The sequence below is a fragment of the Hylobates moloch genome, unplaced genomic scaffold, assembly GCF_009828535.3.
Source record: "Hylobates moloch isolate HMO894 unplaced genomic scaffold, HMol_V3 SCAFFOLD_5, whole genome shotgun sequence".
In the NCBI taxonomy this organism is placed as follows: Eukaryota; Metazoa; Chordata; class Mammalia; order Primates; family Hylobatidae; genus Hylobates; species Hylobates moloch.
Window position 1 is genome coordinate 104,486,392 of NW_026652280.1, and position 13,287 is coordinate 104,499,678.

The window sequence follows — 13,287 nt, forward strand, 5'->3', positions numbered from 1 at the left end:
CAGAATAGCTGGGGGAGAGCCTCCCCCTGTGAGCTCCGATTGGCGGGACTCAACCTTGGTGATTTCTGATTGGCCCAATGAAGAAACACCAAGGTAGGTTGCCTAGTGATCCTGAGGAAGCTGATGTGTTATTCCTTCTCTGCATCGAAGGATCAGGAAGTTTGTGCTCTCTGCGTGGCCAAGTTTTTCACCTACTAGGACGGGGGTGGGGTGGGGGGAACAGGTGTCCTTCTAAAATACAGCACAAGCTACAGCCTGCGTCCAGCCATAACCCAGGAGTAACATCAGGTAAGCAACGAGAAAATTACATTTCCTAACGTCCCTTCCCCCCACCAAAAAAAACCTCTATTTTTTAAAATTATTATTTTATGGGAGGAAAAAGTTTTTATTCATTTGGGCCATTTGTTTTCTTTCAAGTAGGATTTTTAACTAGTAAATGTCCAGAAGAAACTAATTTCTCAAAGAAACCGCCCCCCCCCATCCCCCCCGCCCCTCGAAGGTTTAAAGTTTCTTGGATTGGTTTAGGAAATAGTTCCTATTCACAGTGTCAGATAGGTTTAGTGCCCTTAAGCATTTATTTCCTGGTTCTCTTCCTCCTTCACTTTTCTTCCCACCTCCCGTACCAAATTATATTTGAAATATACCCTTGTACAAAAAACCTTTTGTAGCTCACTTCATTTGTATTTCTATTTTAAATGTTCACATGCACTTCTGAGTATTCATTTTAATCAGTATAAATTTATCGAGCAATTACAATGTTAAAGACACTGCTAGTTACTATGGAGAATATATAAACCCAAGAAGACAATATCCCTGTTCTTAAGAAGTTTACAGTTCAGAGACAGCTATACCAAGAGAAAGACTATAATAAATACTTTAAAGGAAGTGAGTATAAATAAAGCTCTGTGAAAGTACAGCTGAGGGAATGGCCGTGAGACATATAGGTAATAGAAAAGAGGAAGTCACTTAAAGGCCTTCACAAGGCCTTTAAAGAATGGGTAGAATGCAGAGAGGAAGAGAAAAGAGTGAGGACCCCAGCAAGTACAGAGGAGCAGAAGCAGAAAGAAAGCATGAGACATTTTTGAGAAAAAGTCTGGCAACACTACTTATTAGGAGTAATGGGAAATATTGCTAAAGGAGTAGAAACGAGTCCAGTCATAGCAACTCTTAAATACCATTATTTTGATCTTGAAAAAGATACTCCTTTATATAATTGCTGATTTAAAATGTTGTATATTATCTTAAAAAGTGATACCTAGATTTATTTGAAATAAAGTATGCTAACTATAAACTTTATCACAAATGATTTAGTGCAGTTTCTTTTGACCGTAGTACATAGAATAAAAGACATGTTCTTCGATTTTTTTTTTTAAAAATGAGAAAATTTGTTAATCTTTCAACACTCTCTTGCCAGTAATTTTTGTTTGCAGCTCCTTGCATATTTGCAAGATATGGCTAGCTAGGACTAGAGCTGCTAAGTTTAGTGACTGTGGAATTACTACACATGATTTTCTGAATGTTATTGTCTAGACTTGTGATCTCCAAAGTGAGTACGTGAAATGAGTCATTAGGGTATGGGAAGGAAATCTAGAACATGTATTTCTATTTAGGTTTTTGTATTCTTTTTTACTTTCTATTTTTTGTGTATGTTTTATAATGTAGTACCATTGAATGTTTATAGAAATTAGATACAAATTATTATATGCATTTTGGGGCTGGATGCTCACAATTTTTTGTTGTTCCATCTTACTTAACTTGGGATCCATTTTGTGAAAGAGGAGTGACAATGGTGGACATTCACTCCTTCTTTATAGATTATGCAGAAAAAATCAGCAGGCTTGGCCGGGCCTGGGTGCTCATGCCTGTAATCCTAGCACTTTGGGAGGCCCAGGCAGGCAGATCACTTGAGGTCAGGAGTTCAAGACCAGCCTGGCCAACATGGTGAAACCCCATCTCTACTAAAAATACAAAAATTAGCCAGACATGGTGGTACACACCTGTAATCCCAACTACTCAAGAGGCTGAGGCACAAGAATCACTTGAACCTGGGAAGCAGAGGTTGCAGTGAGCCAACATTGCACCACTGCACTCCAGCCTGGGCAACAGAGCAAGACTCCCTCTCAAGAAAAAATAAGAAGAAGAAAAAAAGAAGTCACCAGGCTTGAAAGATGATCATTTCTACTGGACTTTAGAATTACTCATTTGATCTTTTGTCAGCGCCATCTGTGAAGTCCAAGCTATTGTACTTTGGAAAAGATACTGTATTACCCAACCATTTTTTTCTGGTCATTACTCCTTCCTTTCTTTCTATATTTAAATTTGTAAATATTTCCTATTTGTATGATGTTTAGTATGCATGTACGAATATATGATTTATTTACATAAGCATACATATGGATTTTTTTTTTCACCACTCCCTCCAGAAACAGGTTAGAATGACAACTTTAACTCACCGGGCCCGTCGCACTGAAGTAAGCAAGAACTCTGAAAAGAAGATAGAAAGTGAGGAAGACAGTAATTGGGAGAAAAGTCCAGACAATGAAGATTCTGGAGACTCTAAGGATATCCGCCTTACTCTTATGGAAGAAGTATTGCTTCTGGGACTAAAAGATAAAGAGGTAATGCAGTTAGGTTTGCTAGGCTATCTCAAAGACTATTAAATATTGGAACGTTTTAGGAAGTAATCTAATGGAATATATTTAATAGTAAATTGGTCTTAGAATTGTGCTCCAACCATCTGGAAGATGGAGGAGTTGGAACAGTGACCGATACTTGGAAGGTAAAAATCCAGAGGTAGAATTACGTGAAGTGTATTTAATTACAAAATTACTCCAAAATTTTAGAAGATACAGGAGAGAAGGATATAGTACAAAGTTTTGTATTTGTAGTTTCCCAAGTCAGATTAAAGGCAAAATAATACCCCTTATTAAAGTAAGAATGAGGGCCCACACATCGAAGTCTTCTTCAGCTTTGAGGAGAAATAGTCTTTTACATGAAAAGACAAGGAACATGTGTGATTACAGAAATAAACAATTGGTAGGTTTCTTATAGCAGAAATAATTTTTTATTTTCCTCTCTGCATCTTTATAAGTCAAATATCAACAATTTGATCCACCATGGTCTGTCTCAAAAAAAAAAAAATAAATATATAATATATATAATATTTGTACACATAATACAAATAAAATTAGATTTTTTTAATTTTTTTAGCTTTTCCCTTTTTTCCCTAAATGTCTCCTTATTTAATGGAACGTTTATTTTATAGTACAGTTAGTCTTAAGGTACTGAGTCTTGTGATATAACCAGAAATTTTCCTGGCTTCTCTACTACTAGTATACATCATCATCCTTCATTTGTAACTTTTTACTGTGTTTTCTCTTCACACTATTCCCTCATGAAGAAGTTACTAAGGTAACATTTTAAGCAATCTGCTTTCTTTCCAGGAAAGCCTTAGTAAATAACCGCCCTCAAACGCCCCCACCCCCCCACCCCCCACCCCCCCTCCCCCCTCCGCCCACCACCTGCAAAAAAAGAAAGACGTGTATTTTTTACTGGCCTCAGTTTTGAAAACATACAAAATTAGAATGTTATTTTAGATTTTAAAAGTACTAAATCTGGCTTTGATAATTATCCTTAGCTAGAAGTGAATGGGCTGCATACAAGTAGTAACAGCTCTTCTTTTCTACATCAATTCTTCGACTTGGGAATACCATTGTTGTTTAGATTTTGCCTTTCATTTATTTACTATTTTCCTTTTTACTTTTTTTCTTGTTAAATTACCAACTTGAACAAAATTTACAGACCAGTTATAGTCTGTGTATTGTTAAAACTAATACTAGAGACATGCTTATGTGTACCGGGCCAAGATGTAGGTATATCAGAAATTCTTGCCCAGAAATATATTTTCCTGTTTGCTGAGAAGTTGATGAGGCTTCAGTTTTACAAAAGGCAAATAAACGAAAAGGCAAAACCAGCTCTCCAAGAGAATGTCAGAATAGGACTGAAGATTAGGTAGTATAAATACTCTTTGAGACGTTTACACATTACCTAGGAAACAGTCATTGTATAAAAAGAGGATATAGAACTAAAAGCCATTTGGTTTGTTTTAGCTTTGAATAGGAATGATTAATTTCCCGCTGACCTTATGCACTGGAATTTTTGCTTTTGGGTCTGTCTTCATGTGTTTATAATGGTTAATATAAATTTTAGGAAATAGAATAAAAAATAAAGCAGCTCATTAAGAGCTATGGCCATGGTGAGTACTTAACATATCGGTGAGATACTGTACACAATAAGCAGATGGCTGGATGCAATGGCTAATTCCTGTAATCCTAACACTTGGGAGGCCAAGGTGAGAAGATTGCTTGGGCCCAGGAGTTCAAGACCAGCCTGGGCAACATGGTGAGACCCCATCTCTACAAAAAATTTAAAACAAAAAAATTAGCTGGGCATGGTGGCACATGTCTGTAGTCCTAGCTATTCAGGAGGCTGAGTCAAGAGGATTGCTTGAGCCTGGGAGGTCGAGGCTTCAGTGAACCGAGATTGTGCCACTGCACTCCAGCCTGAACAACAGAGCAAGGCCTCAAAAAATAAATAAATAAGAGCACATAACAATTAACCACCTTTTGAATTGCTCTAATTTTATTTTTGAGGATAGTTAACAAATATTAACTTTCATTTGGCTCAGGAAGAATAAAAGACAATAAATCCTTAGGTGTAAATCAATAGAAGAGGTCAAACCTTGTGATTTATTTTAATAGTAGTAATTACAAAAGGCCAGTTACATAACTATCTCTAAAAATATTAAATTGATTCCCAACTGTATTTATTTTTTTCTTATTTCTCAAACTATCAATAGATTCATTTAATCAATATTTAATGTGATTGAGGACACCCATTATGTGCTTAGGATTATGCTAAATATTAATACTAAGGTAAATATAAAATAGTATAGTATATGGTCCCTGCCTTCAAGAAACTTGCATTCTAGCTGGAGAGACAAAAAGATACATACTTTTTAAAAGTTAAGTAACCCAAAGGTCCATCAACAGCAGAATGGATAAACATGAATCATCAAAAAAAAAAAAAAGAATCATCCATTTGTTTAAATGAGTATAAATATGTTTTCTATACAGAATGAAAATGAACATTGTTATACAACATGTATATTTCTCACATTACGTTCAATAAAAAAAGACAAACACAAAAATATACTGTATGATTCCATTTATATGAAACTCAAAAAACTATTGTATTTGAGGTTGCATATTTAGGTGGTACAATTATAAACAAATCAAGCCAGGAATTACTATAGTTTTTAGAATAGTGATTATCTTTTTGTAAGGGATAGGGGAAGGAAAAGGGTGTTAGTAATTAGGAAGGAAAATGAAGAGGATTTCTAGATAGTAACAATTTTCTGTTTCTGGACCCAGAGGAAGTTTCATAGTTTTGTTTTTGTTTTTAAGACAGAGTCTCGCTCTGTCACCCAGGTTGGAGTATAGTGGCACCATCTTGGCTCACTGCAACCTGCGCCTCCCAGGTTCAAGCAATTCTCCTGTCTCAATCTCCTGAGTAGCTGGGATTACAGGCGCCCATCACCATGCCTGGCTAATTTTTGTATTTTTAGTAGAGATGGGGTTTCACCATATTGGTCAGGCTGGTCTTCAACTCTTGACCTCTCAGGTGACCTGCCCACCTTGGCCTCCCAAAGTGCTGGAATTATAGGTGTGGCCTCCCAAAGTGCTGGGATTACAGGTGTCAGCTACTGCTCCCGGCCTTTTTTATTTATTTATTTATTTTTGATACGGAGTCTTGCTCTGTCCCTCCTGGCTAATTTTTGTATTCTTAGTAGGGAAGGGTTTTCACCATGTTATCCAGGCTAGTCTTGAACTCCTGATCTCAAGTGATCCACCCGCCTTGGCCTCTCAAAGTGCTGGGATTACAAGCATGAGCCACTGCACCTGGGCCATAGATCTTCACTTTGGAATAATTAAGCTTTTTACTTTTGTTTTGTTTATTCTTCTGTGTGTACGTTATATTTCACAATGCAAAATATTTTTTTTAAAGTAAACAACAATAAAAAGCAAGTTTTTGCATGTTAGAATGAGCCAAGGGAGTTAGAGAGAGGAGAAACCGTCATGAGATAAAGTAATCCAGGGAAGAATAGAAAAAGGCAGTAAAACAAGCCATGCCTTTAAAAATGGGAGGATTAACATGAATGGAGAAAAGGAAACACGTTCTGGATGAGGGAACCTGAGTGAGCAAAGGTATCATGAGCTTGATGAGTTTGGGAGATAACTGTGAGTAGGCCAGTATGACTGAAGTAGGTGGAGAACAATGGGATTCAAAATCAGTAAATTCGATTTGGACCAGATTATAGATTTTGTTACCAGGCAGAGACTTTTAGACTCTTTCCTTTAGGGAAAAGAGAATCAGCCTAATGAAAACAGCAAAGCCCATTTAATTTTTGTGTCCAAATTAAGGACTTAATGACATTTTTATGTTCTTTGTGAGCATATGTTTTAATATGTATATAATTGCTTGTTTTTATTTACATGGTTTGAGATTTATGACAAGTCAAAAAAAGAAAAAATCCTAAATGTTAAATTTTGTGTCCCAAACTCCCAAACTTTTACTGGAGAGTTCCCTAAGATCCTCTGTTTAGAACCCAGTATTATCATTTTTTTAGAAACTATGTCTCTTTCAAGCAGGCACGGTGGCTCCTGTCTGTAATCCCAGCACTTTGGGAGACAGAAGGATTGCCTGAGGCCAGGAATTCTAGACCAACCTGGGCAACATAGTGAGACCTCATCTCCACAAAAAATATAAAAATTAGACTAGCATGGTGTCACGAACCTGTAGTTTCAGCTACTTGGGAGACTGAGGCGAGAGGATTGCTTGAGCCCAGGAGTTCAAGGCTGGAGTGAGCTATGATTGTGCCACTGTACTACAACCTGGGTGACAGAGTGAGACCCTGTCTTAAAAGAAAAAAAAAAATTCTTCTGAGGGGTAACTACCACAGACTGGTTTTAAAACATTAAGCATCTGGCCAGACGCAGTGGCTCACATCTATAATCCCTGCACTTTGGGAGGTTTGAGGCAGGCAGATCACTTGAGGCCAGGAGTTCGAGACCAGCCTGGCCAACATGGCAAAACCCCATCTCTACTAAAGGAAAAAAAAAAAAATTAGCTGGGCGTGGTGGCATGCACCTGTAATCCTAGCTATGCTGATGGGAGAATCTCTTGAACCCAAGAGGCAGAGGCTGCAATGAGCCAAGATCACACTACTGCACTGTAGCCTGGGTGACAGAGTAAGACTGCCTCAAAAAATATAAACTAAATTAAATATTAAGCATCATTGTCTTATGAAAATAATCAAGAAATTTAAATATAATTTGAAGAGTGTAACCTTTCAAGCACAGTTAAAATTAGATACTATCTCAGTTCAATACCATTGACCTCAACTGAGAAAGTAAACATTGAGCACAAGCCTGACCAAAATAAAATAGGTTTATCTCCTGCTGAAATCAGGAAACTGCTTATTTGTTATTATTGCCTTTGGTAAGAGTTTTGATATAGATTATTAACTCATGAATAGTGTTTTAATTGACTTGCTAATGTATAAAACTTTTCATTTATTAGAATCGTTTATTAAGTTACCTGTAAGGGGAGTGAGCTTATTACTGCTTTTGACTCCTAGTGATCTTTTCATTTCTCATCTATTTAATTTGTGGATAATGTTTTTCAACCGTCCTCTCTTTCTTGGAAAGCTTTCTCCTAGTAATGGCATTTATTGAATACTTACTACTTACTGTGAAAGAAAAGCTTTTCGTCATATTTCTCATGTCACTGTAGTAAAAATTGGCAAGAAGTATTATCCATTGGAAATATGGAAATACATTTTCACTTATTTGTTTGATCACCAAAAATTTTATTGAATGCCTTGTGTGTCATAGAAAGAGAGAACAAAAACAATTGTCCCTGTTTTTGAGGTCAATTTATGGTTTAGTGGCATAGGGATGGTTGGAGATGCTGGGAGTAGAAGCCAGAAAGTCAGCAGAGCATTTCAGAACAATGTGATATGTGTATAAGTGTGTTCTGAGTAGGAAGGAAACACAGAGGAAAAGCACATAAATCAGATGGGTGGTGGGAAGGAGCAGTAGGAGAGGGAAGCAGAAGAGATGTTGGGAAAGACTTACAGGAGGTGATAACTCTTTTTGTTGTTGTTGTTTGTTTGTTTGAGATGGAATCTTGTTCTGTCACCCAGGCTGCAATGCAGTGGCGTGATCTTGGCTCACTGCAACCTCCACCTCCCAGGTTCAAGCGATTCTGCTTCCTCAGCCTCCCGAGTAGCTGGTATTACATGCACCTGCCACCATCCCCGGCTAATTTTTGTATGTTTGTAGAGACGGGGTTTCACCATGTTGGCCAGGCTGGTGTCGAATTCCTGACCTCAGGTGATCCAACCACCTCGGCCTCCCAAAGTGCTGGGATTACAGGCGTGAGCCACCGCGCCCCACCGGGAGGTAATAACTCTTAGCTGGAATAAGAGTGAGTTAGTCTGTAAAGAGACAGGTTCTAGGAAAAAAGAACATCAACTGGATGTTCGTAATAATTTCAGTGATTTGCAACTGGAATAACCACAGATGTCTGAAGGCATCCCATCTCCTTTTAATGAACTCCAGTGTTTTAAAACTGAAGTATCAGAGCTGAACATCCAGTTACTTGCTTTATTAAGTTTTCTAAAATTGTGAAATACAGTGTATCCAGAAAATTGTATAAAGCACATATATACAGTTTAACAAGTAGTTTGAAAGCTAACAGTCATGTAATCACCAATAGAACAATATCAGCATCCTGGAAGGCTTCTCTTTTGCCTGCCCCTAATCACATGCTGCCCACCTCCCTGTAGTTTTGACATGTATGTGTATCCCTAAACAATATATTTTAGTTTTGCCTGTTTTTAAACTCCATTTTATCGGGTTAATATTTTAGTGTATTCTTTTGATCAATATAATGTTTGTGAGATTTATCCATGTTGTATGGATAATAATTTAATTTAATCCAGTTCATCCTGATTAATATTTCATTATGTGAATATGCCACACTATTCATTCTATGGGTTAATGCACATTCAAGAGTTCATTATAAACAGTGCTGCTAAAATTCTCCTGGTACTTGTCAGTTATCTTTTTTCAAACAATCTACTATTATCCACTATACATATGGGAATTATACATATGAAATTCATATGTATTTTTAATTATAAAGTATGTTAATGCTACGCTTTTTCAAGCTGCTGATGATCCTCCATCAAGTATAGTTCATCTTTATTAGCAATAGGAGATTAGAAGTAAAAGCTTCTCTAAAGCTGGTAAAAAAAAAAATTCACTAATCAAAAAGTTTTTTTTGTTTTTTTTGAGACAGAGTTTCGCTCTTGTTACCCAAGCTTGAGTGCAGTGGCATGATCTTGGCTCACTGCAACCTCTGTTCAATTCTCCTGTGTCAGCCTCCCAAGTAGCTGGGATTACAGGCATGCACCACCACGCCCGGATAATTTTTTGTATTTTTAGTAGAAACGGAGTTTCACCACGTTAGCCAGGCTGGTGTCGAGCTCTTGACCTCAGGTGATCCGCCCGCCTTGGCCTCCCAAAGTGCTGGGATTACAGATGTGAGCCACCGCGCCCAGCCTGAAAAGGTTTTTAAAATCAGTCACAGTCAGTCAGTGTCCAACTTGTCGATTATTGGCTATGAATGAAGAAAATTGCTCTCCTTAAAAAGTGACTCAATCCTAAAACATTTTATTATAATTAAAATATTAATAGCAGGCTGAGCAAAGAACAAGACCTTGTCTTAAAAAAAAAAAATTAAAAGTCTAATTTAAGTTACTACCTGGTCTTTCCTTTTAGTTTCCTCATCGTGCAAAATGAACAATAAGTCTCCCAGTAGTTATTGTGATTGTGAATAGGACAACTGTATTAGAAGGGCTTGTTTGTCAGGTTTTTTTCTTTAAACATAAGCTGTTAAAAAAAATTAACTTTTATTTTTTATTATATCCAGGCATATTAACCCCAAATAATTATTTACTATTGGTATAAAAGGAAATAAACTGGAAGACCAAAGACCTGTTTTAATAGTAGGAAAATATAGCCTAAGCTATTTCATTAAGATCTTCTCCCTAATTCTCCCAATCCCCAAATGCACACAGTACTCTTCCAAAATATAAAATATCTAGTATTGATATTGAGACAAAGCTGCCCACTTGAATTTGGGATTTTGGCTGTAACCACTGTGCCTATAAACTTGCTGTCAGATATTTCATCACTTTTGCCTCCATATTTTGTTTGTATAATTTATTTTCAAAACATTTTGTACTTTGTATTGTTTAATCCTGCAAGGCAGGTATCATTCTCTTTATAGGAGTCAAAGTTAAATGATCATTTGGGCAATAAATTGTGGAATTTACATTCAAACTGACTGCAACTGGGCGTAGTGTTTCACTGCCTGTATTCCCAGCAGTTTGGGAGGCCAAAATGGGAGGATTACTTGAGTCCAGGAGTTCAAGACAAGCCAGGGCAACAAAATGAGACCCAATCTCTACAAAAAAATGAAAACAACCCTGCGTGAACCTATAGTCCCAGCTACTCAGGAGGCTGAGGTGAGAGGATCACTTGAGCCCAGGAGTTCGAAGCTGCAGTGAGCTATGATCACACCACTGTGCTCTAGCCTGGGCCACAGGGCAAGATCCTGTCTCAAAACAGAAAAAACAAAACAAAAACAAATATCTGACTTTGCAGTTTAAAAAGGACATGCTGGCTGGGTGCGGTAGCTCACGCCTGTCATCCTAGCGCTTTGGGAGGCCGAGGCAGGCGGATCATGAGGTCAGGAATTCAAGACCAGCCTGGCCAATATGGTGAAACCCCATCTTTACTAAAAATACAAAAATTAGCTGGGTGTGGTGGCGCGCACCTATAATCTCAGCTACTTGGGAGGCTGAGGCAGGAAAATTGCTTGAACCAGGGAGGCAGAGGTTGCAGTGAGCCAAGATTGCGCCCCTCACTTTTAGCCGGGGAAAAAAAGAAAAATCTGTCTCAAAAAAAAAAAAAAAAAAAAAAAAAGACATGCTTACAAAGCAAGTTTCACATGTTTCTCTGTATTTCTTCCTGAAATAAAGAGAATTGTTCAGGATCATTAACTGTTTAGTGTGACCCAAATAATTTCACCTCCTTGAGTAGATTCATATGGATTTTATTTTTTATATTTTTATTTTTATTTCTTGAGACAGACTTTCATTCTGTTGCCCAGGCTAGAGTGCAGTGGTGCGATCTCAGCCCACTGCAACCTCCACCTCGTGGGTTCAAGCAATTCTCTTGCCTCAGCCTCTACGTAGCTAGGACTATAAGGTACATGCCACCACGCCTGGCTAATTTTTTATTTTTAGTAGAGACAGGGTTTCACCATGTTGGCCAGGCTAGTCTCAAACTCCTGACCTCAAGTGATCCACCTGCTTCAGCCTCCCAAAGTGCTGGGATTACAGGTGTAAGCCACTGCATCTGGCCAGATTCATATGGATTTTAATTTATGCCTCCTATTAAGATAAAAGATTATTATGTTTTGCAATAATATTTGGCATATGAGTTATTTTTCAGGTCTTATCTATATATTTCTTATTCAAACGTTTAATACCAGCAAAGCTCACTCCTGGAAAAAGATTTTCGGATCCTATAAAAAACATTAACCAGGCATCAATAATGTCAGAAAAAGGGAAACTACTACTGTAAGGAATTCTGAATGATTTTATTTTATTAGTTTTATTTTTACTTCAAATTTTCCATTCCATTGCCTCAAATATTAAGGAAGAAATAGGAAAATTCTGTACATTATTTTTCTCTTCTCCTTTTTCAAACAAGATATTCTAGTCATAAAGGGCGACAAGTCCAAGTAAGAAGTTTGAATAACCCAGCTGGCAAAAGGAAGATATGTTTAAAGAAGAAGTAAATAATGTTTAATTATAATTATCATAGTATCACCGGGCACGGTGGCTCATGCCTGTAATCCCAGCACTTTGGGAGGCTGAGGCGGATGGATCACCTGAGGTCAGGAATTCGAGACCAGCCTGGCCAACATGGTGAAAACCCATCTCTACTAATAATACAAAAATCAGCTGGGTGTGGTGGTGCATGCCTGTAATCCCAGCTACTTGGGAGGCTGAGGCAGGAGATTGCTTAAACCCGGGAGGTGGAGTTTGCAGTGAGCTGAGATCGCGCCATTGCACTACAGTCTGGGCAACAAGAGTGAAACTCTGTCTCCAAAAAAAAATTAAAATAAAAATAATCACATCAGAAGGTCTAATGTACAAATAGTCATTATTTTTCTTGTCAGTTCACTCTTCAGCTATAGATTAGAACCCATGTCACATACGTTCCTTATGGAAGGAGGGAGAGACTATTATACCAAAAAGAGATAAATATGAGTAAGCAAATAGTTCTTTTTTTCTTGCATCTTAAAGCTTAAAACCAAGGCTGGGCATCGTGGCTCACGCCTGTAATCTCAGCACTTTGGGAGGCTGAGGCAGGAGGATTGCTTGAGCCCAGGAGTTTGAAACTAGCCTAGGCAACATAGTGAGACCCTGTCTCTAAAAATAAATAAAACATTAAAAAAGCTTAAGACTAAATGAATAGACAAGCCTCTTTCAGATTTTTTTGTGAGGGTAGGATTATATTAGTTTGCTAAAGATGTCATGCTAAAATACCACAGACTTGGTGGCTTAAATGACAGAAATTAATTTTCTCACAGTTCTAGGGATTAGAAGTCCAAGATCAAGATTGATGGGTTTGCTTTCTTCTGAGACTTCTCACCTTGCCCTGCAGACTTCTTGCTGTGTCCTCTGTGCAAATGCCTTCCTGGTGTCTCTACCTGTTCAAATTTCCTCCTCTCAAAAGAACACCAGTCAGATTGGTTTAGGACCCACTGTAACACCCTTATTTTAACTTGATCACCTCTTCTAAAAGCCCTATTTCCAAAGACAGGTGTATTCTGAGGTACTGGGGGTTATAACTTCAACATATGAAATTTGAGGGGACACAATTCAGCTCATAACAATGATTTAGAAAGGTTTTAGAAAAAATAGGTTATGAAGATAATCGCATAGTTATTTATGTACATCCGCCCGAAGGGCAGCTCACTCTCAGGAAGTATCATTAAATTGTCTAATGATGTGATTTTTTTCTTCAGCTCAAGTCAGCCAACATTTATTATATTATCTTTTTTTTTTTTTTTTTTTTTTTT

At 37.6% G+C, this 13,287-nt stretch overlaps 1 protein-coding gene across 1 annotated transcript in view; it reads left to right on the forward strand.

The window, feature by feature from the left end:
* The first annotated feature begins 113 nt into the window (after nt 1-113).
* The window catches only part of GOLPH3L (golgi phosphoprotein 3 like), a 57,238-nt gene continuing 44,064 nt past the window's right edge, over nt 114-13,287 (forward strand). Inside the window, exons 1-2 of the mRNA XM_032154772.2 lie at nt 114-288; nt 2,424-2,618. Coding sequence (XP_032010663.1) covers nt 2,436-2,618 — 183 coding nt within the window. The 5' untranslated portion in view covers nt 114-288; nt 2,424-2,435. The remainder of the gene's footprint in view (nt 289-2,423; nt 2,619-13,287) is intronic.